Source organism: Salarias fasciatus, unplaced genomic scaffold (genome assembly GCF_902148845.1).
Source record: "Salarias fasciatus unplaced genomic scaffold, fSalaFa1.1, whole genome shotgun sequence".
In the NCBI taxonomy this organism is placed as follows: Eukaryota; Metazoa; Chordata; class Actinopteri; order Blenniiformes; family Blenniidae; genus Salarias; species Salarias fasciatus.
Genome location: NW_021941395.1, coordinates 50039 through 72430, shown reverse-complemented (window position 1 = coordinate 72430; position 22392 = coordinate 50039). Strand labels below are relative to the sequence as shown.

At 42.8% G+C, this 22392-nt stretch overlaps 2 protein-coding genes and 1 pseudogene across 2 annotated transcripts; 2 read left to right on the top strand and 1 right to left on the bottom strand.

Moving 5' to 3' along the window:
• The first annotated feature begins 477 nt into the window (after positions 1–477).
• Positions 478–10561, top strand: LOC115385629 (melanoma inhibitory activity protein 2-like). The gene is made up of 23 exons (XM_030087700.1): positions 478–673; positions 2156–2287; positions 2376–2397; positions 2533–2621; positions 2806–2877; positions 3485–3595; positions 3711–3782; positions 3876–3980; positions 4152–4274; positions 4494–4664; positions 4748–4838; positions 4966–5033; positions 5798–5868; positions 5949–6050; positions 6145–6241; positions 6348–6415; positions 6926–7011; positions 7285–7398; positions 7906–8067; positions 9102–9242; positions 9322–9374; positions 9463–9643; positions 9725–10561. Exons 1-23 carry the CDS (start codon positions 572–574, stop codon positions 9916–9918), a joined length of 2427 nt encoding a protein of 808 aa, XP_029943560.1. The 5' UTR covers positions 478–571; the 3' UTR covers positions 9919–10561.
• Positions 10562–12549: 1988 nt separating this feature from the next.
• LOC115385624 (breast cancer metastasis-suppressor 1-like protein-A) lies at positions 12550–16621 on the bottom strand. The gene is made up of 9 exons (XM_030087696.1): positions 16480–16621; positions 15748–15906; positions 15559–15649; positions 15321–15448; positions 14751–14830; positions 14563–14659; positions 14261–14350; positions 14079–14143; positions 12550–13985 (listed from the first exon to the last, which is right to left on the bottom strand). The coding sequence occupies exons 2-9, from the start codon at positions 15884–15886 to the stop codon at positions 13887–13889; spliced, it is 789 nt and encodes a 262-aa protein (XP_029943556.1). The 5' UTR covers positions 15887–15906; positions 16480–16621; the 3' UTR covers positions 12550–13886.
• A 237-nt stretch (positions 16622–16858) lies between these two features.
• Positions 16859–22392, top strand: part of LOC115385630 (ral GTPase-activating protein subunit alpha-1-like) — a 51792-nt pseudogene continuing 46258 nt past the window's right edge.

The window sequence follows — 22392 nt, the reverse complement described above, 5'->3', positions numbered from 1 at the left end:
ATCAGCATGCAATGCTCGCAATCTATCAATCGCATACGTCTGTACTTGCGCGATCTGTCGATCTTGTGCATCTTGTTCATTCTAATTTGATTGGATGTTGGTGCAAGTTGGTTTGGTGAAGGAAACTGTTAATGGTTAAAGGTCAAACAAGTGAAACACCTCCACTTTGTTGACACCTGTTTCTCTCGGTGTCGCACTAAAAGCGCTCAGATCCGCCAGTGTGGCGTTCTACTATTGGTGACGTTGCGACTAAACCATTTGCACCAACAGTAGGGTGATCCCGTTCGTGTGAAGTCCTCAAAACAACGCATATGTCCGGTTTCATCCTTTAAACGCGTAACGCGTAATAATTAGGATATACAAGTGGTGTTATATTGAATAGAGTAAATAACCCAACATTGCTGAGAGATTAAATCATCTCTCCTTCCTCCCCACAAAGTGGTATCGTCTGTAGCGTCAGTGTTGTGAAAAGGATGTGAAATCGCCGCTAACCCGAGTGACGCGGCTCCGGCGTCTCCTCGTTATAAATAAAAGAATAACTAAAAATCTACACAAATGAAATAGTCTGGAAATGGCGGAACATGCGGGCAGTGACCAAATGGCCAGCAAAGCGGCGGACTTTCAGGCGGCGGCGGAGACGTACTACAGTATCGCCGTGGAGAAAGTGAAGGATGTATGTTATATGTGGCAGGTTTTGCTAGCATTTCCCCAAATGACACAACAGGCTCTCAGATAACCGAAACTCCACGATTTTTTATTTATTATTGCTACTTATTATCATAACTGTGTTCCTCTCGTTTGTAACTGCGTATGTGGTAACGACTGGGCCAGCTGTCAGAAATATGTTGACATTGGAAGTGGTATTTTTAAACAACTTTGTCATTGCCCTTACTGTTAGCTAGTTATAGTTAGCCTGCTAATTGATAATAACGTTGTTGTCGAAAAAGATGCAGTTCCATTTTTTTACGTTTCGTTGGTTCAGAGAAGCAATTGCGGTATTCGGTATATTCCCTCGGCACTGGATGAGTTGCGATTAGTGGGTTAAATATTATGTGAACTGTGTGTTGTAAAACCTTTTAGACTGTTTACGATCATTGGTTCCTCGACCAAATATAAAACACTGCAAGATCAGTTTTAAAAAAGAAGAATTTATCGCAACTTTTTTATGAAATATGTCTGGTAGGTGACCGCAAGTCAGCGGAATCCAGCTGCTTGGTGTTCGAGCTGTTATGTTTCATTATATGTATTTTTTTGTCAGTGTGTTTAGTTCTCATTGTAATAGTTGGGATAGTGTTTACATCCGTGAGAGTGCACAGGTTCAATTCCCATAGTGGACAGGTCACCACTGTGGCTTCCTAAGCAAGACCCCTGACCTCCTACCAGCTCCCCACAGCACTTTAATGTGGATGGATGAATGTGAAAAGGGAAATCTAAAGTATTTTTGCTTCTTTTCTTTCACATTCCTTTGACATTGATTTGATAGCGACAGAAACTCAACTCAAAAAGGTTTGCTCAATGTCTACATTAGGAAAACGATGCTATAATGATATCATTTCCAAAACGTCATTTTATTTACCGTAAGACAAAGATACTAGTCTTTTTTTTTCTCTCATTTTAAGCTGAGATATTATGTAATTTAAATGTGATTGTGAATTGGATGTCAGTTGGAATTTTGAAAGGTGGGACATGGCCCTGTTCCATCATTCCTTTGACCGCTGTCTGCCATTCTGCATCAGATAAGAATGAGACAGCATCATTCTAGATATCTTCTTCTCACTGCTGAGAGGTTTTCTCAGTAGTGCGAAGAAGAGATCTGGAATGATGCTGTCTCATTCTTATCTGATTCAGAATCTTTATTGCTTCTTTGTTTAAAGTTTTTCTGTTTATGATGTACCATATGCTTTCTGTTGGTTTAAGGTGTGGGATGTCCATAACGCTGTCTGTTCAGCTCTGAATGATTAGATGATGCTATGTACTGTGTGTAGTTGGATCTTTAAAGTGTTAACCATTTTTCTGAAACTGTTCCACAACTTTGAGTTGTATGTTTTTGCAAATTATTGAACATGTTTGAATAATTTAAGGTAAACCTGATGTCCATCGAGAATCACTTCACTCAATGAAATGGGAGTGAACTTGCAGGTGTCATTTTGTTCAGGTGGTCTCTGCACTGCCGGACGACTTAAGACCTGGACCGGACTTGTACGGGCTGCCATGGGAACCGGTCATCTTCACCAGTGTGGTGGGGCTGGTGACAGTGCTGTTATTCACCTGTCGATGTTATTTCTCGGTGAGGATAAATACTTTGAACAAGTTTTTCAACCTGTCGCTGTCTTCACTGATCACGTTCTCATGTTTGCTTTGTTATTTCCACACAGGTCAAGAGCAGAATGTATCGCAGTAAGTTGTTACTGGCCATTGCTTGATCAAATATATGCAAGACTCATCATTGTATCTAATACTGGACAGTAAAATAAAACTCTTCCAGAAATTCATGAAAATGTGCCCAATAGATTTCTATTCCCTCTTTTTCAGGCCGAGAGAGGTGGATGGCTCAACAGGTTGCACAGCTCCTGGATGAGAAGTGTAAAGTTCTTGAGACTCTCAGCCAGCATAAACAAGAGGTTGGTTTCTACTCGCTGGTCAGAGTCGGAGCTAATTGTTGAACTGGTGTAATGAACAGAGACAGCTTGTGTATGAAACAGCAGTTGCAGAATCAGAAAGGGAAATGGTTAATTGTTATCACAACCTGAACAAAATGTAGGTGTCATGGTCTTATTGTGACATTTCTCTCTTTATGATTGGCAGTATGATGATTTGGAGAACTCCCTGAAGGACAGCGGTGTCTTAGCCCAGAGTCAAAAGACAGAACAGTTAGAGGTAAGGATGAAAGTTTGTTTTTTGTAAGTTTTTCCTAATTGTTTTACTGTTCTCCAGGAGTTTAACTTGTACTTCCATCCCTAGAATATTCAGTTTATTGTGTAATTATAAATTAATTTTCAATTTGACAAAGTTTGTAAAAAATGTTGTTTTTTTTTTAAACACTACTGTACAGATTTTCTTGCATTGCAATGCAAATGCAAAAACCGTTTCACCCCCTGTAGCGATATGCTGCACAAAGGTGATGAGTTCAGGATCTGCCACATCCTGTCTTTGTGTATGTAGACTTGCCAATGTTGACACTTGTACTGAGGTTTGTGTGGGCAAAAGTTGGGCAACAACAAAAGAAGCAATCACATTTAGGCTTACTCATTTCACTCTCACATTGTCATTTTTAAAACAAAAGATATAACCAAACCTGCTGCAAAACAGCTGCATATATTGCACAATATGACTCCAACTCTTTGGTCCAATTCATCAGAATTTAATTGACAGGCACCATTGTATGTATGTCTTGTAAGTTTGCTAATATTTGCTTTTCACTGACTTTGACTTTCAGTTAGTGAAAGTAAGTTTTGTTTTTTGTGACTCATCTTGTGAACTTCAGGCCAAAACCCAACATTTAGCAAATGCTAACAAAGAGCTGGAGACTGATCTGAAAACACTGAAGGATCAACTGGACTTGCAGAGAGAACACAGGACAGAGCAGGAAAAACAGGTAAACACTTGCAAGCTGCTATTAAGAGCAGAGAGGCAGTATGATTAACTCTGTTCATAGAGACATTGCCATTGTGACGCAATCCTGACAGTCAGTGTTTTGTCTCCCACTGCAGATAACAGCGCTTGAGGAGAGCATGAAAACACTTGAGGAGGAAATCAAAGACCTGCATTCGCAGGATGAACAGGTACACTCCCCCGCCTTTTTACACTCACTTTTCTTTACTTCCTCCTCCTCTGTAGCTTTTATATAAAGTAATGGCTGCCTGTCTGCCGTCCAGGCACAAACCACTGTGAAAGTTTACAGTATGAATAGCGACCGGCTAGAGAGGAACCTGGACACAGCTGGAGAGGAGAACACTCTGCTTCACGAGAGCAACGCTCAGGTATGAGGCTGCACACACAGTTTTGTTGTTGTCTAAAACTAAAAGGTTTCGAAACATTTCTTACCATACTGCTCTATTCAGTGTATCGAAGCACTCTACCAAATCTGTGTTGCTGTCTTCACTCTATCCTGACCCCATTAGTTCATTTCCTCCCGTCTTATTTTCCTCCAGTTGAAGCAGCAGGTTGAGGGTTGGGCCGAAAGAGTGAGCGAGCTGGAGGCAGAGATGAGGAGGTGTGAGGTCGCCCACAGCGCAATGCTGCAGGATGTGACTAACAAGGATGAACGCATAAAGGTGCGTTAACTGTGATCAGTTCTTATTCTGTGAAGATTATGTTCTCAAATACTGGTCATAATGTTTTTTTGTATCATTTACTCAAATAGAGGAAATTAAACAACTAGACTCAACTAGAATAGATTAAGTCATTTCATTTGAAAATAAGAGACTTGTTGGATCCAGAATTCCTGGTGTTTCTACATATTTTAGTGTTATGAATATTTTCTGCACTTCCAGTCCCTGACTGATCGACTACTGAGCATGAAAGCTTGGGATTCAGATCTTGAGGAAGAAGAGACGGAAACCAGCAACGGCACCGCAGGAAAGGAAGATGCAAATGGAAGTGGGACTGTAACCGACACGCAAGGTCATCTGCAGAAAGTCCAGAAACTCATTTATGCTGCTAAGGTACATCAAGAAAATGAACTGAACGTTTGAGTTTATTGTAGTCCCATGCAGACCTCTAATAGGTTTTCTTTATCTGTGTGTAGCTCAATGCAGATCTCAAGTCAGTGGATGAAGATAAAGATCGAGTGTTCGCCAAACTGAATGATGAAGTCAAAGCTAAAGAAGACCTTCAAGGTAAGCCATCTGTGCTCTGGATACTGTTTTCGTGAACTTCATGGACTCAGAACAGCAAGTTTGAGTTTTGATTGGATAATTATCATCATTCTGATGCGCGTTGATGTGTTTTTGTTTTTCCCTCAAGTGGCCATGAAGGACCTGGAGAATGAGAAACTGTCACTACAGTCTGACACTGAGCACTACTCAGAGCAGGTAGCCCATTTCAACTATGCTATTGAAATCTGTTCATATCGCAGGTCAAGTTATAAGTTGAATCATTACGTCTATGAAATACAGTCAAAGTTCTTCAATAGCTCTACTATGTGTGTAACGTTTCATTAAGTCTGTATTACCTTGACCCAAACACGTGGATATCACTAATTAAGCATTTCTATCAGTGCTTTTAATGTGTAGCTGTAATCTGTTCTCAGCTGAGTCGAACTAAACCAGGCTGCCAGTATTTGCACTGTTAAACTGCAAAGCTTAAGTGGAGCTTTTTATTTGTGCTTCTGTTATGCATCACCAATAACAATCCTGACAATTAAGTCCTGATTATGCTCTGTAGAAATTGGAAACAGATGGCCCTCAGCAGCATTGCTGTGAAAGAGCTTTTAAAGGCTCCATGAAATTTAACACAATAAAACAATTACTAGGTTTTATATTGTTGAAGATTCTAATTTTTTATTCTTTTTTGATTGTGCCAAGGAAATAAATGACTGTAAAAAAGTTTTTTTCTGTTTTTGCATCAAATTCCCATTTTACAGTTACAGCCGATGTGTAATCATTACGCACTTGAGAGCAAATCAGCAGCAGACTATTTTTTTATATCAAATCTCAATAATATTATATTCAAAATCTAAAAAGAAAACCATCTGACACAGTTATATCATATAGCATTGATGCGTGGCTCAGCCCTGCACAGTGATCTTACAGCTGTTTGACTTTGATGATTTGTGCTTTACTTTTTATGTGTTTAGGTTCAGCGGTTACAACAGAAACTCCAGATTATGACAGAAATGTACCAGGAGAACGAGCTCAAGCTGCACAGGTAGAGGCGAACACGCGTGTATCGATTTCACCAAGACCGCTAAGAGATTTTGGAAGGGTGTTGACGAGTGTTGTCTGCAGACTGTTGACGGTGGAAGAGAAGGAGCGTCTGCAGAAGGAGGAGAAACTAAACAAAGCAGACAAAAACATTGCGATGGCGATGGAGGAACTCAACAACTACAGGTAGCTGCTTCTTCCACGGACTCATCGCCAGTTTGAAACAGTGAAAGCTTTGTGAGGCGATTCTGCACACACACTCTCGTCTGCTTCGTTTCAGGCAACGGGCTTTAGAGATGGAGGACGAATTGGAGAAAACCAAACAGTCCTACCAGACTCAGATGTCGGCGCATGAGAAGAAGGCTCATAATAACTGGGTTGGTAAAACTCCACAGTCAGCCATAACAATACCTCCCACTCTGTAAACCCACTGAGCTGTATCTGTATCTGTGTCCACTTCCTGTTCCTGATTGTGACCTCCAGCTGGCAGCTCGAGCAGCCGACAGAGAGCTGGCAGACATCAGGAGAGAGAACGCCCTCCTCAGGCAGAAGTGAGCTCAAGAATCATCTCGTCCCCATTGCTTTGTTATCAATTATATGTAGACGTTGGTCGTAGCAGGTTGATTCATAATGATGTTTGTTTCCTTCACATGTCATCAAGTTAACATGCTGCTGGAAACACTTCGCTCAGATTTCTCTCCATATTCTCACTGGAGTATTAGAGTCACTGCTGATTTGTTGGCTATCTATGATCTGAAGGCTTTGGAGTAGCTATGGTGCTGTAACAATGCTCAGTTTGTACTGAGAAACCAAAAGTTTGACAAGAAAATCTCTTTCCCATCAGCAGCCTGAACAGCTTCAACTAGGCAGGATGCATTAATTCTGAATTACTTTCCCCGAATTCTCTGTTACCTCTGTTATTGAACAAACTCGTGAGATGAAATGAAGCTGTCTTTGTGCTGCGTGGTGAAGTTTCCAGTAGGGACAATGGTGGCGCCATTTCTTTGAAGTTTGACGTCCCAAGTTGTTGATCAAACTTTAACCTAAATGTTTGTTTACAGGCTGACGGATACGCAGTTCAAATTGGATGCACTCGACAAAGATCCATACGCCTTGAACAGCCTAGCTCGACCTCTGCCATTCCGAGGTACACACATCTAATCTTATTAACCTTTAGGCAACTTACAAATGCCAGTTCTATTCAAATTAGAATTACAATGCCTCTATTGTCATCATATATGTACAACGAAATTAAAAAAATAACTCTTTGGTGCAAATAGAAAGATAAAATAGGAGAAGAAAATATCATCTAATATAATTTCCTTTCTGTGTCCTGGAGAGGACGGTTGGGGCAGTGCAGATGTAGTGAAAGCAGTATTTTCCTCGGTTTCGCTCTAACGGCTTTCCTGTTTATCTCCAGGCGAGCGGTCTCCATACGGACCTTCTCCTCTGGGCCGACCCGCATCTGAGACCCGACCTTTCCTTTCTCCTCCTACGCTCATGGAAGGACCCCCTCCAAGACTCTCCCCTCGAGGTAAAACATCAAATGCCAAACTGTTATACAAGCCATTCTTCTCCTTATCCTTTTTGTCATGTAGACAGTTTTGGCTTTTCTCCTCTAACGTGTTATTTCCAGCAGAATCACCACTCTCTCACGAACAGATTGTGTTCTCTTCATTTTAATGATTGACTTTACAAAACCTCCACACTTTCTCTGGGTTCATTAATGCAGTGGACATATGAAGCATGTTGGTAATGAGCAGATGACGTTGCATGAGACATGCCGCAGCATGCTCTGTGCTAGCATGCTCTCTGCAACCTGGAATGTACAAATGGAAAAAAAAAATCAGATGTAAAGCCGTTTCTGTGCTCGGACTGAACCTCTCTGGCCGAATGACGCCGTCTGGGACCTGATGTTGCTGCTCTTTCTATAATCAATCTTTGGAAATTGGGTTTCCCCTCCCTCTTTTTCTTCCTTTCTGTCACGTCGCCCACCTCCCCTGTCTGTGTGGCGCTCCGTCATCGCTCCTCTTCTCCCCAGTGCCCCGCGGTCCAGGGGAGCCCCCAGGTGGCCAAGGGGAGATGGAGCGTAGTGGAGGCCCCCACTCAGACAGCGGCTCCATCTCACCCACATGGGATCGGAGGGGACCGCCACCAGGACCCCCAGGGCCTCTCGGACCACCAGGGCCTCTCGGCCCCCCAGGTGCGTGCACATACGCAACATCAAAAAAGACAGAGGTTACATGAATCTTGTGGTAAACGCTTACACAGTCACAACCTGTCAGAAATGACATTTCCTCAGGTTGATCTCCAGCTTTAGCAGGTAAGTTGTCTGAGTTTTCCAGCTCTCAGAAGTTGTGACCGTTGCAGCAGGCATTAAAATTCTCGATGCTCCTTGCAGCTGCACTGTAAAGCAATGTCAGATTTGAGCTGTTTAAAAAAAAAAAAACATAAAAAAGAATGTTCGGGCTTCGTGAAGGGATCTGCATGTGGCAAAGTTGCATTTCTGCTTCATCATCAACCACTCAACAGTTATTATCTTAATGCATGTGCATCTTGATTGTGCTTAGGAAGATCAACAGTGTCTTTCAGCGGGGGTTTGAGTTAGGGTGTGTTCACGCCTGCGGCGGATGGCAGGCTGATCCAGCTCACACGGCTCATGTAAATAAGTGGCGCGTGTGGGATTTTTACCAGGTGAGCAGCAGAAGAGTTCCTCTGCTCGCGAGACGCCAGTGGAAATGTGACAGAGGTCCAGATCAGGCATTCACTCTCCCACAGATGAGTCATGCAGGCCAAGTGTGTCAATCCACCCAAACCTGCTCAGTGTGAACACACCCATACAGCCGTTAATGCATTAAACGGCTCTAATGATCGCCCGTGGGAAGCGGACATTGGGGAGATTGATGTGTTTACCAGGTGAAAAAAAACAGAAGGCATCAGTCATACTATGCATGTGAATGCTGCACTCATCTTGAATGTGACACTGCAGACTCCAGTTGTCTGTCAATAATGTATCCAGTCACACATCAAGAGATCCCGGAGAGAACGTCTGGATTCAACACACACTTGAGTTTACTTTCACAGGCAGCATCGCCATTGTGCTTCCTCTGGATTTTAACCCTTTAATTACCTTCATACCCACAGTGTCACGCCTATGACTTCTTAAAACATCAGTCTTGCAGTGGAGATTCGATCTGTTTTCACCTGTGCATGATCTGTGTTTCCCGTCTGTCACAGGCTACATGTTTCCAGACCCCGGTGGTCCCATGTACAGGAGACCCCCTCCTCATCCAGGAGCCATGGGCCTTTTACCTCCTCCAGGCCCACTTCTCCCGAGGGGTTTCCCCCCGGGACCGCCTCACCCTGTGGACCTGGCAGGTGAGTCAGTGGCGGCTCTCAGGCGTCGTGTCGTCTCTTTCCTCACTGCGGCTCACTTGCTGAGTGTTTGTTCTTTCAGACGGCCCCTACAGAGAAAACAGCCTCGGAGCTCCTGAGCAGGAACACAGAGAGGTGAGATGTGTTTCTGTGTGTTTGCGTCTGCGTGTGTGTGTTAGTGTAAAACAACCCTGTGTGTGTGTGTGTGTGTGTGTGTCAACAGTCTGGTCCTGGCGAGCGGAGGACTCCCCCAGAATCCGATCCCCGGATGGGTGGCCCCCCACCTCCAGGACCCCCAATGGGCCCCATGGATGGACCCTTTCCTCGGAGAGCCCCCTACGGACCCCCGCCCCCGTCCGACTTCTACCCTCCCCGGGTTCCGGGGGCCCCTCCCATCATGCCAAGTAAGACACTGCAGCGGTGTTTCACACCGTTCCACCAGCAGATGTCAGCAGTGTAACTCCTCTTCCTCCCTCTGCCTGCAGCGTGGGCCCCTCCTCCAGGAATGATGCTCCCCCCTCGCTTCCCTCCTCACCCTCATATGCCTCCCTTCGGCGCCCCCATGCGACACCCCCCTCCTTCCGATGGGCTCCCGCCTCATCCCATGGGTCCTCCCCCTCCCCGGCAGCCCCTCCCTCCACCGCAGGACAACCCGGTCTCGCCCGAAGACGCCATCTGAGCCCGGCGTCGCGTGAGACGACGGGGCGGACTCTCGTCGTTCAGCGGATGGAGCGAGTGGCGTCGTCAGAGCTGAAACAAAGGCCCGTCCCGTTTCCGAGTCTGCTTTTCGCCACTCGCATCCTTCTCTTCTGCCTTTTTTTTCTCTGTTGGTCCGTCTCCATCAAGCAGGCTCCCTCTTCCGCGAGGCAGCACGGTTCTCCAACACCGCCACAAAGATTTTTATCGCGGCTCTTAGTTTGGGATGCAGCTCGCGCAAGTTCTGCATGAAGCGCGCAACGATCACCGGCCGCTGCAGCTCTTTTAGACTTGGAATCGTACAGTTTGTCATGAGCGTCATGTCATCACCGATTTTAGTTTTCCATTCAGACATCAGCTCTCATTTTCCTCAGAGATCAAACGAGACACTTTTCTACATTTCTGTTTGAATCCGGGGGAACTTCGCCTCCGTCGACACAGTTGGTCTTTCAGGGCGAGAGCAGCACTTGTCGCCATGTTTCATTGACTTCCAGACGGCCTCTGATGGCGACACGTGACTGTGAGCTGAGCGGACTCAGCGGGGTAGAGACCCCCTCCAGAGCCGCACCCCGGACACCCATGTGAATTTTGTAAAAAGTGATTAATAGATGAATAAAGACTCTTAAATTCTCCATGTGTGCATATTTCTATGAGATGACTTCATTCCGGTGGCTAGTGTTGATTTGAAATGTTGAGGTTTTTTTTAGTTAAAACTGGACTTCACAATACAAAATATGAATAATTTTCTATTGCATCATTATGTAGCCGTCTCTTAAAACCTGACTGAACCCGACTGTGGGTCTTGCTTGGAAGCTTCACATCACAGAGGTTTATGAGAAATACATGAAGTTTAATTTGGTAGAAAACAGCTTCATACAATTATATTTAAGATTTAATTCTATTTTTTTTTCTTTTAATTTAATCAATTTCCTAATCGGTTAAGATCAGGACACAGTAGCGTTCATGCTTTATGCATCAGTTTATCCTTTGGACAAATTACGCTGAGGCGAACAAAATCAAAATTTGATTTCATGTTTTTCAGTATTTATCTTCATTGCAGACAGATTTATGAGGCCCTGCATTAGTGGTCAAGTGTTCAAATCTATAATAGTTACTGATGTTTCCGAGAGCTCTCAGCCTGCTGTATTTATTGAACTAAAACTGTTCCCTTGATGATTTATGCTGTAAACTATTAGAGGAGGCGCATTTTATCAATTGGCTGTAAATCTTAGTTTCAGCTTCTGTCTGCAAGTTGTGTTCAGTTTTCATTTGATTTGCAGAAACTTCTAACTTCACATTTTAAAAATTGACTGCAATTACATGTTTCCAGTCTACATAATACGATTATCACCATTTTATATTCTTCTGGTTTGATCTTGCATGTTTATTGACTATATTTAAATGATAGATGCTTGTTTTTTAATTTTAAACGCAGCAGGTCTCACTGACAGCCTCCGCGAGGAGGGAAGCCATAAGGAGAAGAGTGCTGAAAAGACTCAAACATGAAAGCTTCACTGTTTGAATCAAATTACATGTAAACAAGAAGCTTTCAATGAGGCTATAATTCGGGGGAATATAGCGCTGCTGAAAGGCTGCCTGTGCTTCACTGACATAATGATGAGTTATTACCCTCAGGTAGCGCACGCTGAGATGTGTGGAAAGTGTGGAGCACATCCTGCAGAAAGATCAATGTTAATTTCATTAAGCCTGGCTTCACTGTCCTGTGGCTTTACCTCCACTCAGACACGTACGCGCTCAGTGCTTTTGACCTGCTTTCTTTTTACGACGTTCTGAGGTTCAGTCGAGCACTTTGAGATCGGCTGCTGAATATTTAATTCCTAATAATGAGCTAACGTCTTTCAGAGATGCAAGGCTGCAGTCTGGAGAGTTCAGTGTCGCAGCTACAGGAGAGTTAACTCTTCACAGGGCAGACATCACGGAAATAACCTTATTAGAGGATGTTAAAAGTGAATACAGTGAATATAAAACCTTGTGTTATTTCCTCTCTGGATGTCTACATATGGAACCAGGATTCAAGTTTTTTTTTTTTTTTTTTAAATAAGATCCCTGTTATTCTTCAACTCAATGCTCCACCAGGGCAGAAATTATATCACTGGATTCTCAAATGTCATATTTTCATTAATTGATATATTTTAAAGACACTTTTTTTTGTCATGTCAACATTCCCGAATCAGGATTAAGAATTCCTCAACCGGCGACTTCTTTAAAGCGGTTCGTCATGAGAACTGTAAAGCCCAGTCGTCGTGCACTATCATTATTCACCCCCAAAACTGCACGAGCAGCAGCTCTCTGTGTTTAGCGTAATTATTTTTCTATGACTCTCAGCAGAAACTAAACTTTCTGGTGATAAGACGTTTCTCTTTCACATTTTAAGTGTTTTTTGCCTTTTTTTGGACTTCTTTAATAATTTTTAAAGCCCTTTTTAGCGAATATATGAGTCATTTTGAAAATGTCACCTGGTCTTAAATGTTGTAAAAACTATAAATTTTGTTTAAAAGCAGCTAAGAATTAATCGCCAGGACACCACTCCAGAGGAAGTGAGTCTATTTCTTCATTCTGTTCCGTGAAAATCCAGTATCAGCTCAGATTAGTTCACAGGAATCCACAACTTTACAAAAAACAAGTTTTATTGTACAAACCCATTCACTTAGTTACAAAAAAAGAAGACACAAATGCACCAGACACGGCTTAAAACTGTAAAAATACAATTTCCAACATCCAGCAGAACCTTGACTCTGTTAAAGCCACATCAAATGGCAGCTCTTGTTGAGCGATCAGTGGTACGTGTGTGTAATGATTACCTCGAGTGTTTTATCAAAAAGGTGCAGAACAGCAGTGTAAAAAGCAGGAACGCATGAAACACGAAGGCTACGCGTTTTACTTCTGAAACGTTGAAGAAATAATCCAAAACTGGGAGGAGAGGTAGATACAAGAGTGGGTGGTAGAACACTTACCCCAGGAAAACACTGGGAAGGAAAAATACAAGTGTTTCAAAGAGCTGATTAAAAATTCAACCTTTTGCTTCTGTGAAGTTCTCGTCGCTGCTGCCAATTTGTACTGCAGTGGAGTTCACCGGCAGTCCTAATGAACATCAGTCATCTGCCACAGACGTGTAAACACATGAAAAATGTAAAATTTGCACCTGGATTATCTCCAAAACCACCCAACGATCAGAGAACATTTCTCAATCAGTATTCTTGTATGGAAAAACACAAAGTTTCATGGCACAATGGACTGGGAGCGCAAAGAACCCAGTTTACTGGAAGGCTCATTAATAACACTCAGAAATGGACAATATGTTGGATTTCCACTTGAAAGAACGCTAAAAAATAAAATAAGATAATGCCATAAAAATATTTTTGTGGTTGCTGAGCAGCAGGAAAACCTGCTGAAGTCGGCAAGCAAACCAACTCGTTGCATCTAGTTGCCAGAAACGATGCCTGATAAGCACGTATTTAAGTTATGCTCCATTTCAGATAAGATGTATGTCTGGGGGGAAAAAAACAAACAAAACAAAAACACTGAATTGGTCATCTTCCTAGAGAGCTGAAATGTTGCATCACTACTGTTTACTCCCTGAAGATATCCAACAATCTGAAGCGATGCCTCCAAAACACTTGGACAAATGACACGTTTCATGTCCAAAGTCCACTGAACTGAACGGATCCACGGACAGCCTGAGAGGCAAGAGGGAGGCAGGATTACCTGATCAGATCAGCAGGGATCAATAATACTTCCATTTTCTTTTCTTTTTTAGTGAACGGAGTCAGCCCACAGAGTCCCGGCATTGAACCGCTGTCGACTACAGACAGCTCAGCAACGGCTGGCAGTAAAAGCCTGCAGAGGAAGATGCCCCCCCCCCCCCCCCAAATCCTATGTTGTATTTGAGGTCCTTTTGTGTCCTGTTGTTGGCTGGAATTCGAGAGTGTCTCAGCAGTTGAGAATGGGCCTGCTTCTGTCGGGCCTGAAGGGGAACACGGGGCTGTCGGAGTCGGCCTTCCCTCTGTGGGGGCCCAGTGTGGCCACGGCCTGAAACGCAATACACACATCCACGTGGCTTTAGAAGGCCAACAGTAAACCCATACGGTCAACAAACACACAGGCATGCACAATAACACACACCTTTCTGATGGCGGTCCAGTCCTCCAGGATGTCCAAATCAGGCAGCATGTACACGATATAGGGGCGTGAGAAGGGTTAAGAAAAGTCACAGAATCGTGAAACACTAAAGATCTAATATTAACACGTAGATTCCAGTGTGTTTCTTTTCTTGACAATTAGATAAATATTCATCAAAAGGATATCAGACACCACCGAAGGTCGTCTCCTCTTCTTGTCTGGACTTAATGCGTCTCGCCTCTTCTTCCTCCCTGACAGTTCATCATTCCACAGCTCTGATAGAAAATAAACAGAACGCATCTTTTGAGTTTATGTGAAAAACGCACAGAAACGACAAAAATTGTACATATAAGTAAATAAAACTTGTGATTTTACTCAACAAATACCACCAAAGAGGAAGTAATGACATGCTATGTTAAAAAAATGGTGAAAATTACAAAATTCACTTATTTAATTTGATTTATCAGCTTGTGTTGAACACGATTACCTGATGTAATATCTATGCTGTGCCTGTCCTCCTCCAGTCTTCGGATCTTCTCTTCCAGTTCACTCTGAACCGTGTCAAACAGCAGCAGCTTCTCACTCTACGCACACAGGTAGAAAACAATGTAGGACAAACATGCACACAGACAAAATCACAGGAAAATCCACAGACCTCAACAAAGTATCTCGTACCTCCCAGTGTTGACACGCTGCCTGGATCTCACAATCGTACTTGTTCTTCACAGACTCCAGACACAACTCTCTGTAGATACCTAACAGATACAAGCAGTAGAGGAGTGAATGAGGAAACCGAAGAGTTTTTGTGCTTTCAACCAACCTAGAATGAAGACTCAGGATCAGAACAGTGGTCTTTTAATGGTTCAGTCACTTTATGATGTTCAGTTCTCAGATTATATTTAATCCAACACACCAGCCTTACAAGTCTAATATCACATTATATTCACGATGAAGTACAACTGACATACAAAGGGGGTTACTTTAATAACACTGGCTTTTTGATCTATATAGAAAAGTCATGCAAACATTGTTGATTTTCCACCGTAAATTCAACCAGAGAAAAGTCAAGAATATGCTGTCTAAGCACCCACTCCGGTTAACAAGAAAGTATGAAACATACATGAAAGTGAGAGAAAAACTACTAAGGCTAATAAATTCATAGTCAAAAAGACTAAACAGGTCATTCTTACTTGGAATGCAACATACGAATAAAGTATATAAACATGCATCTGTATTCAATGTTACCTGCCACCTTGGTCCGGACCTGCATGTTCTCCAGCAGCACCGCCAGAGGTTCTAAATATTCAGCTGCTCGGCCGGCTTCTACCTCTGCCAATTTATTGTTCACCTGACTGAGACGCTCACGATACAACCTGCACACAGCCACAAGTATGAATGAGGACAGATGTTATTTTTTTTATCTGAAATCTTTTTAATATATATGGATCAAACCAAATTTGATCTAGCTCAGCATAAATCTTACTGGTCTTTAAGATCGTTGAACTGTTTCTCCAGGTTGGACATTTCATCCAGACACTCCATCCTCCTGCGCTCACAGTCCTCCTCATCCATCTCTGGAGGAGGAGAACAATCCATGTCAGCCACACTGAACTGCACTACAATGGGAGCGAGATAATTATTCTCATATTTGTCCACAGTGTGTGTTATTTACCGGAGCTGTCTCCATCCTCAGAAACAGAGGAGGTGTCAGAGTCCTCCTCCTCTGAGCTGGAAGCCTCCTGCTCGTGCTCCTCTACCTCCATCTCTTCAGCTGTACTCTCCTTTTTCTCCCGATCACGGTGCACTGGCATGGCCGTAACTCAGCTTGAGCCTGGCGTTACATAGAAATGTAAATAAAAAAAGTAATTGATCATCAGATGGCTTACCATTTAAATGCAAACACTCAATGATTTGATTGCTTTTGCTTTAAATCAATTTAACAGCGCAAAGCTGTCAGACTTCAAGGGATGACAGTCAGGAGTATCTGCAGCACAAACTTGTTAAAATATATACACATGTACACTTCATTCGATCACGCAAGAAAATCATAAGATTTAATTTGAGTATTTTAGACAACTCCCGCCACTTTGTATGAAGCAGACTGCACACCCACTAAACAAGCACTCTCGCGCTTCTGATTATAAACTTTCTTAATTTCGACTGCATGCAAGAATTGCTCCAACCTGCAAGTGCAACATCGTTCACAAAAAAACAGGTTTGATATGGAAACCATCAGCTGTCTGAGTTTTAAAGAACTTTGCGACAGAAACTCGAACAATGCACAACAAAGTTAGCATTTTGTTAGCATGTTAACAAACCAATGTGATTAGGTAGCGTGCTAAATGAACACGATTTTCATCAGATACACCAGAAGGAAAAATCATAAAACTTAGCAACAACTCACAAGGTTGGAATGGCCTGGACGCCCAAGGACGCTGCTGACAGCAAAAGTTATTTTCTGAGAAAAGGGACAACTTGTTTTTCCTCGGCTCCAATTTCACTCGTGTGTCTCCAGCTAGGCTAAAAACAAATCACCGCAGGGCGTTCCTCACGTGTATTGGGAAATGTAGTTTTTGTCTCGCGAGATGTCGTGGAAATATAAAAGAAAAAACATGAGACGTAAACCACACTTCCCACAATTCCGCAGTGCATTGAGGCGGAGTTGGAGCGGAGCTGTCAAAGCAGAGCATATAACAACAATAAAAAAACATTTCTTTTGCATAGTTGTGACTTTTAATTAACTTTGTTCAAATGAGATAATTAAAGATGGTGATAGTTGGATTGCACTTTTCGTTGAATGTATCTGGAATGTATTTTTGAGTTTTCCCTCCTCCCTCCTCCGCCATGATGTTTTAGCCGAGCAGTTTTTAGCCTTTAGCCGTCAGAGGGCTGTTGTGGAAAGGGAGGTGCGATGGATGGATGCGTTGCCCCGCTACGCTGTACATATTTGTGTTAGGCTTATCCAGAATGCGGGTTTTCACCGCCGGATCCTCTCGGCGCCGTTGCGGAACGCTGCTGATTCGCAGCGCGGCGTAAATCAATGATAAATCAGTGACGCCTTTTTTTTCTTCTTGGTTATAGTTTAAAGATTAAGGCTAGCTGGGCTATTTAAGTGGCTACGCGGCTAGCTCCTCCTTGCTCTCTACCATCGCATTCTTGTGTCTCCTGCCTCAGGAATGTTCTCCAAAAAGCCTCATGGGGACGTTAAAAAATCAACACAGAAAGTGTTGGACCCAAAGAAGGACGTGCTGACCAGGCTCAAACACCTCAGGATAGTCATAGGTAGGTTAAACATCCTTTTTAAGTCGCTAACAGGTTAGCACTTTCGTGCCAGTCTGTACACACAGGGCATGTCTCGCCAAACTCAACCCGGAGATCACGAAATTCAGGGTTGCCTGGATTATAATCAGAGATGTGTCGTTTTATCACAAACGTGACACCAGTTTCACTGTTTTTTCTGTCCATGCATTCTTTCGGCATGGCGTTGTTGTTGTTCCAACACTTATTACACTCTTTTGCTCACTGGCTGAAAGTAATTGCTGTGTGTTCTCAGAAGGACACAGACTTGCATGCAAGCTGAAAGTGACAAGTAAATGTGCTGTTGTTAGCTACTGGAAGGATCTGTTGTGTTCGGACAGTGCTTCAAGATGCGCTTCACAGAGTCTGGGAATCACTTGTGACATTGCATAGTTGGGTTATTACACTGGGCTCTGAGATGGGAGAGAATCTGAGCTGGTGCTTGTATAAATTTAGAGAACGATGCTACATGCTGTTAGATTGTTGTGATTTCTGCAGGGGCGTGCCTGACTGCTGGACAAAGGACCCTGTGTGTGTGAGGGATGCTGAGTATTGATCTTCACATATGATGGGATGTGTTACAACATAACACTAGTTGCAGTGTTTTGAATGTTGTGGGAAAGTTGGAAGGAAAACAATGTGTGCGATGGAAGCATGAGTGTCTGTATGCAACTTTCAATAACACACACACACGCACACACACACAAAGGCTGGGAAGGGAAATCGCCTGTACTATTTCCTCCCCATGTCCAGTACAGTAGCTTGGCTTCCTGTTTCTATTGTAAGAGCTACTGGACTGTGTGTGTGTGTGTGTGTGTGTGTGTGTGTGTGTGTGTGTGTGTGTGTGTGTGTGTGTCAGGCGGAAAGGGGTGTGCCCCTTGTGTGAGGTCCATGGGGAACGCAGGACAGTGATAACAGTCCCAGAGACGTACACACACACACAGACAGACCTGCAGTGACATTGTGTGAGAGGGAAAGCTTGCGTGACTGAAGAATGAGTAACCACACAGATTTAACAAATACAGTCCTTTAAAAAGAGCACTCTCGTTTGAGAGGTGAAGTACGGTTGAGAGCTGCTTTAGAAAAATGACAGACTGGGTTACAGTATGTACCCCTGAGTGACTGAATATTTGTCAGTTTTGTTGTTGGGTATTGCTGCCATTCTCTCTAACAATTCCATGAAAAATGTTTACCCCATTTGTCATTGTGGCCTACCTTATCTGAGAAATGATTCAGCAAGGAGCAGTCTTCTTAATAGAATCAGGGTAGAAAATAGCCACCACTTATTTGTGATCTGCAAACAAGCAAAGAGATGAATTATTTCAGATTGGTTCATAGGAAGATTGACCTTGTGGCTTATGTCAAGATCAACTGGCCAAAAGTTGATGCAGGAATTATTCCTGGGCTTTTTTTTTTAATTTATCACCATAAAACAAGAACTTAACTGAAGGGATCAACTCCAGTGTTCCGTGACCACAAGTTAGTCAGATTTGTCTGGAAGTGGATGGATGCGTGCAGTTGTGTGTGTCAAGGTTTGATCCATGGACTAAAGTTAAGGCTGCTGTCAAAGTGTGATTTTCTTAGCAGTTATGTCCAAAAGGCTGTTGTCAAACCAGGGAAGAGGTTATCAGTTGTGTGAGATTTGTTTCTCGTAGGGATCACCCTGTTGCTTGGAGTAGAGATAAAGCAGCAAACGTATGATAGCGCAGAGGTCATGTCTGAAAGCCTGTGGTGAAACAAGCAAAGAGGTTATCAGGTGTGTTGAATTTGTTTGTGGCGGACATGAACTCGTGACGGCTGTGAAGAGATTGAAACAAAAGTTTAATCGGTACGCGGCATGCCTGAGAGTATAGCCCTGCAAATGAATGTTAAGACAGCAGAAGTGGTGTGTGACAGTACTGAGGAGTGTTTTTGTGAGATTTCCAGACTTTAGTTGAATGTCGTAGAGGTTTTCTAGTCTTAATTTAAAGTAACATGAAGGGAGTTGCCCACTTGACACCTCCTGAGAGAACTTGTGACTTTCATGATGTTTGTGTGGTTTGGTGATATGAATTTGTATTTCTTGTGAGTCAGTAAGAACATTGTTGTGCTATATGAGGGTCACTCTCTATAAAGCACAATATGTGTATTTAAATGTGTAATATGTGAAATACTATCATATGAAGTCGAAGCAATTGAGCCATGGTTTGAATAAGATACAATTATGTGCATTCCAGCTGAACTTACTCCTTTAAATAAGACAAAATAATGAAAAGAAATCCTGACCTTGAATATATTATCAGAAATCAACCTCTTTCAAGCGGTGAAGAATGGGCAGTCACGTGACGATAAAGATTGTGTTAAAATGCCAGTCTGGGGAGGAAAAAATAGAAACCCATGGTGTTGTACCACTGTGGCCTTACAAGGACAACCACAATGGCACAGAGATCCTGTGTGTGTGTGTGTGTGTGTGTGTGTCTGTGTGTGTGTGGCAGAGTTCAACATCTCAGCTCTCTTTTTGTAAACAAACCCAGAGGCTCCTCGTCGTGTGCTTGTGTGTGTTTGTGCATAGGTGTGAAGTCTGGCGCCTGTACTACGAAGCGAGACGAACACACCCGGGATATTGAGCCGTTTCTTGGATTGACAGACCCAGACATTTGCAATGGTTGACATGCGGTACTACAAAGTTGTTTAATAATTTGGGGAGTGTTTGAAACGTCTAACCAGTTGTGAACATAGCGAAACTCTGCAGAGCAGCCTGCTTTACCATTGAGGAGCAGACAGTTATTCTCCTAAAAATATGAACAATCATCCAGGCTAAAGCAGCACTGCTGCCTCAATAGCAGTCAAGAAGGAATGCTGGCAGAAAATTGTCGATACTGTTGATAATATAAATTTGTGAAATTACACAATATTCCATCCATGTTTCTGCAGTTATGCCATGTGGGGCCATTATTATTAACCTCATTATTTTAGATGTGATCCTAATGGAGCTAAATGGACTTGGGAACACGTCAAGAACAAACAACATTTTGTCATTTCACTCCATGTTTTTTGATTTGTCAAAGAATTGCATCTCTCCAAGTCAGCTTGATTCAATACCGTCAGAGTACCGAAAACCCAGATTTGATTCCTGTAGGTACTGAGATATAAAAAATCCTGCTTCATAGTGCAGGCCTCTGACGTGTTTGTTTATATCCGTCCTAGTTTGACCTGCGTTGACATGATGTGTTTTATGTCAGGCCTCGCTTCTCATGACAGCCTGTAGAGCTGAATTTGAAACATCCCATGATGAAGAGCAGTGTGAATGTTCGTCTGCGGCTGGGATTCAATCCGGTCCGTGCTGCCGGGGGTTTTAGAGAAGTCAGATGTGGCTATGATGTTGCTCTACTCAAATGAACTTCCTGTGATGAAAAGTCCAACGGTGTTCAGTGCTCACATCACAGTACTCGGATACATAAATACATAACTTTCATCTCTGGACGTATGTTGACATTACTTGGGTATTGAACATGGCTATCACTTTTTACATTCTAGAAATGACATGCACAGTTTACAAAGACTTTTGACTTAATCTTAATGTCCTCCTCCTGGTTGTGTGCATATTTGTGAAATCTTGGCATTGTTAATCCTCCAGAAAATGCTGAACCTGCAGAGCTGAAGCAATTCTTCGACCTGAACTACTCCCATATCTACTATGTCTTCTTTGAGAACTTTGTCACCATTGAGGTCAGCCTCAAGCAAAAAGGTAAGCTTCAGCTGGCCAAAAGCCATCTAAATATTCCTCTGGTTAGCGGAGACGGGTCGGTGGATTTCACTTTATGTGGCGCCGTTTCCTTGATTCAGCTGTCCCCAAAGCCTTTTGCCATGTTAGTCACATTCACCCATACACTCTGCTGCCATGCCATCGCCTCCAATAAGACTGTGATTTGATCGTATTGTAACAAATAGCCCAACAAAGCGAAACTATATCTCCAATGTCATGAGCAGATTTGGGCCTCATTGCCGTTGTAAAAGCTACTAACAACACAACACAACTTCCCATGGTATTGTTTGATGTTTGGAATCTCAACTGTCTTTTGCTTCCTGTTTTTCAAAACCGTATTGTGTGTGGATGACACTGATCTCTGCTTCGCAGGTCATAAGTCTCAGAGGGAGGAGCTGGATTCAATCCTCTTCATTTTTGAGGTGAAATAACGTGACAAGCCTCTACTTTAGGTTGAGCTCAAGTGAAAATTAGCTGTAAGATAGCTATTATTCAATTACCGGGTATTGTTGGAGTACTTTTTCCACCATTGTTTTGTCCTGAAAAGCTCCAAGAGAATAGTTTTTATCTCAGCCTGGGCAAACATGTAGATACAGAGGGGAGTCCTGACATTCAATAAATCAGTGAGCTGTTTGCTTTAAAAAGGTTTGCATGTGGTCTCGTCCAGTGCCAGGCCACCAGCTGGTTTTGGCCTCAGACTCAGACCACTAAAATTCAGCGATGACCAGATTTGTGCAGTTGTTTTACTTTATATGTCAAACTTATGATAAATGTGTTTGTGGGTGTATAACGTCGACTTTTCCCTCAATGGCCTTCAAATTCAGATTGAGCTAAGTTAAGCAGAAGTCCGTCAGTGTGGTTCTAAAGTCTTAATGCTGGTCGCTTCTCACTGAGAGAATAGATTTTTTTAAGTTTACAAAACTGTCAAAGTTGGGGTTAAAAAAAGGCAATCTTGATCTCCAGGAAACATCCAGGAATCTCAGGTTGTTTGGGTTAAACCTGTTCCCTGAGTTAACTACACTCGAATGAGACACAATTCCTTCCTGTTGGCAGCTGATAATGATATCTTGCTGCAGTATAACTGTTTCCTGACTTTGCTGAGTTTGTATTTTTAACTTTGGCCTTCATGTTGGTAAGCGATTTCCAAAACAGTAATCTGTGAAAGGTAGACCTTTTTTTTCTTCTTCCTTTTTGAAATTCAACTTTTATGGCTTTGGGCAGTTTTTCATACGACGGACAAGTGACACCTATGAGGTCTTCTGCATTCAAATGCTT

Bases quoted from the DNA above. Each gene is read 5' to 3' on its own strand.
- LOC115385629 (XM_030087700.1), top strand. From the start codon at position 572: ATGGCGGAACATGCGGGCAGTGACCAAATGGCCAGCAAAGCGGCGGAC. The intron at 2,622-2,805 runs GTTGGTTTCTAC...TATGATTGGCAG, and splicing joins TCAGCCAGCATAAACAAGAG to TATGATGATTTGGAGAACTC. The intron at 6,051-6,144 runs GTAGCTGCTTCT...GCTTCGTTTCAG, and splicing joins GAGGAACTCAACAACTACAG to GCAACGGGCTTTAGAGATGG.
- LOC115385624 (XM_030087696.1), bottom strand. From the start codon at position 15,886: ATGCCAGTGCACCGTGATCGGGAGAAAAAGGAGAGTACAGCTGAAGAG. The intron at 15,650-15,747 runs GTAAATAACACA...CTCCTCCTCCAG, and splicing joins TGAGGATGGAGACAGCTCCG to AGATGGATGAGGAGGACTGT. The intron at 13,986-14,078 runs GTGTGTGTTATT...ATTGCGTTTCAG, and splicing joins ACTGGACCGCCATCAGAAAG to GCCGTGGCCACACTGGGCCC.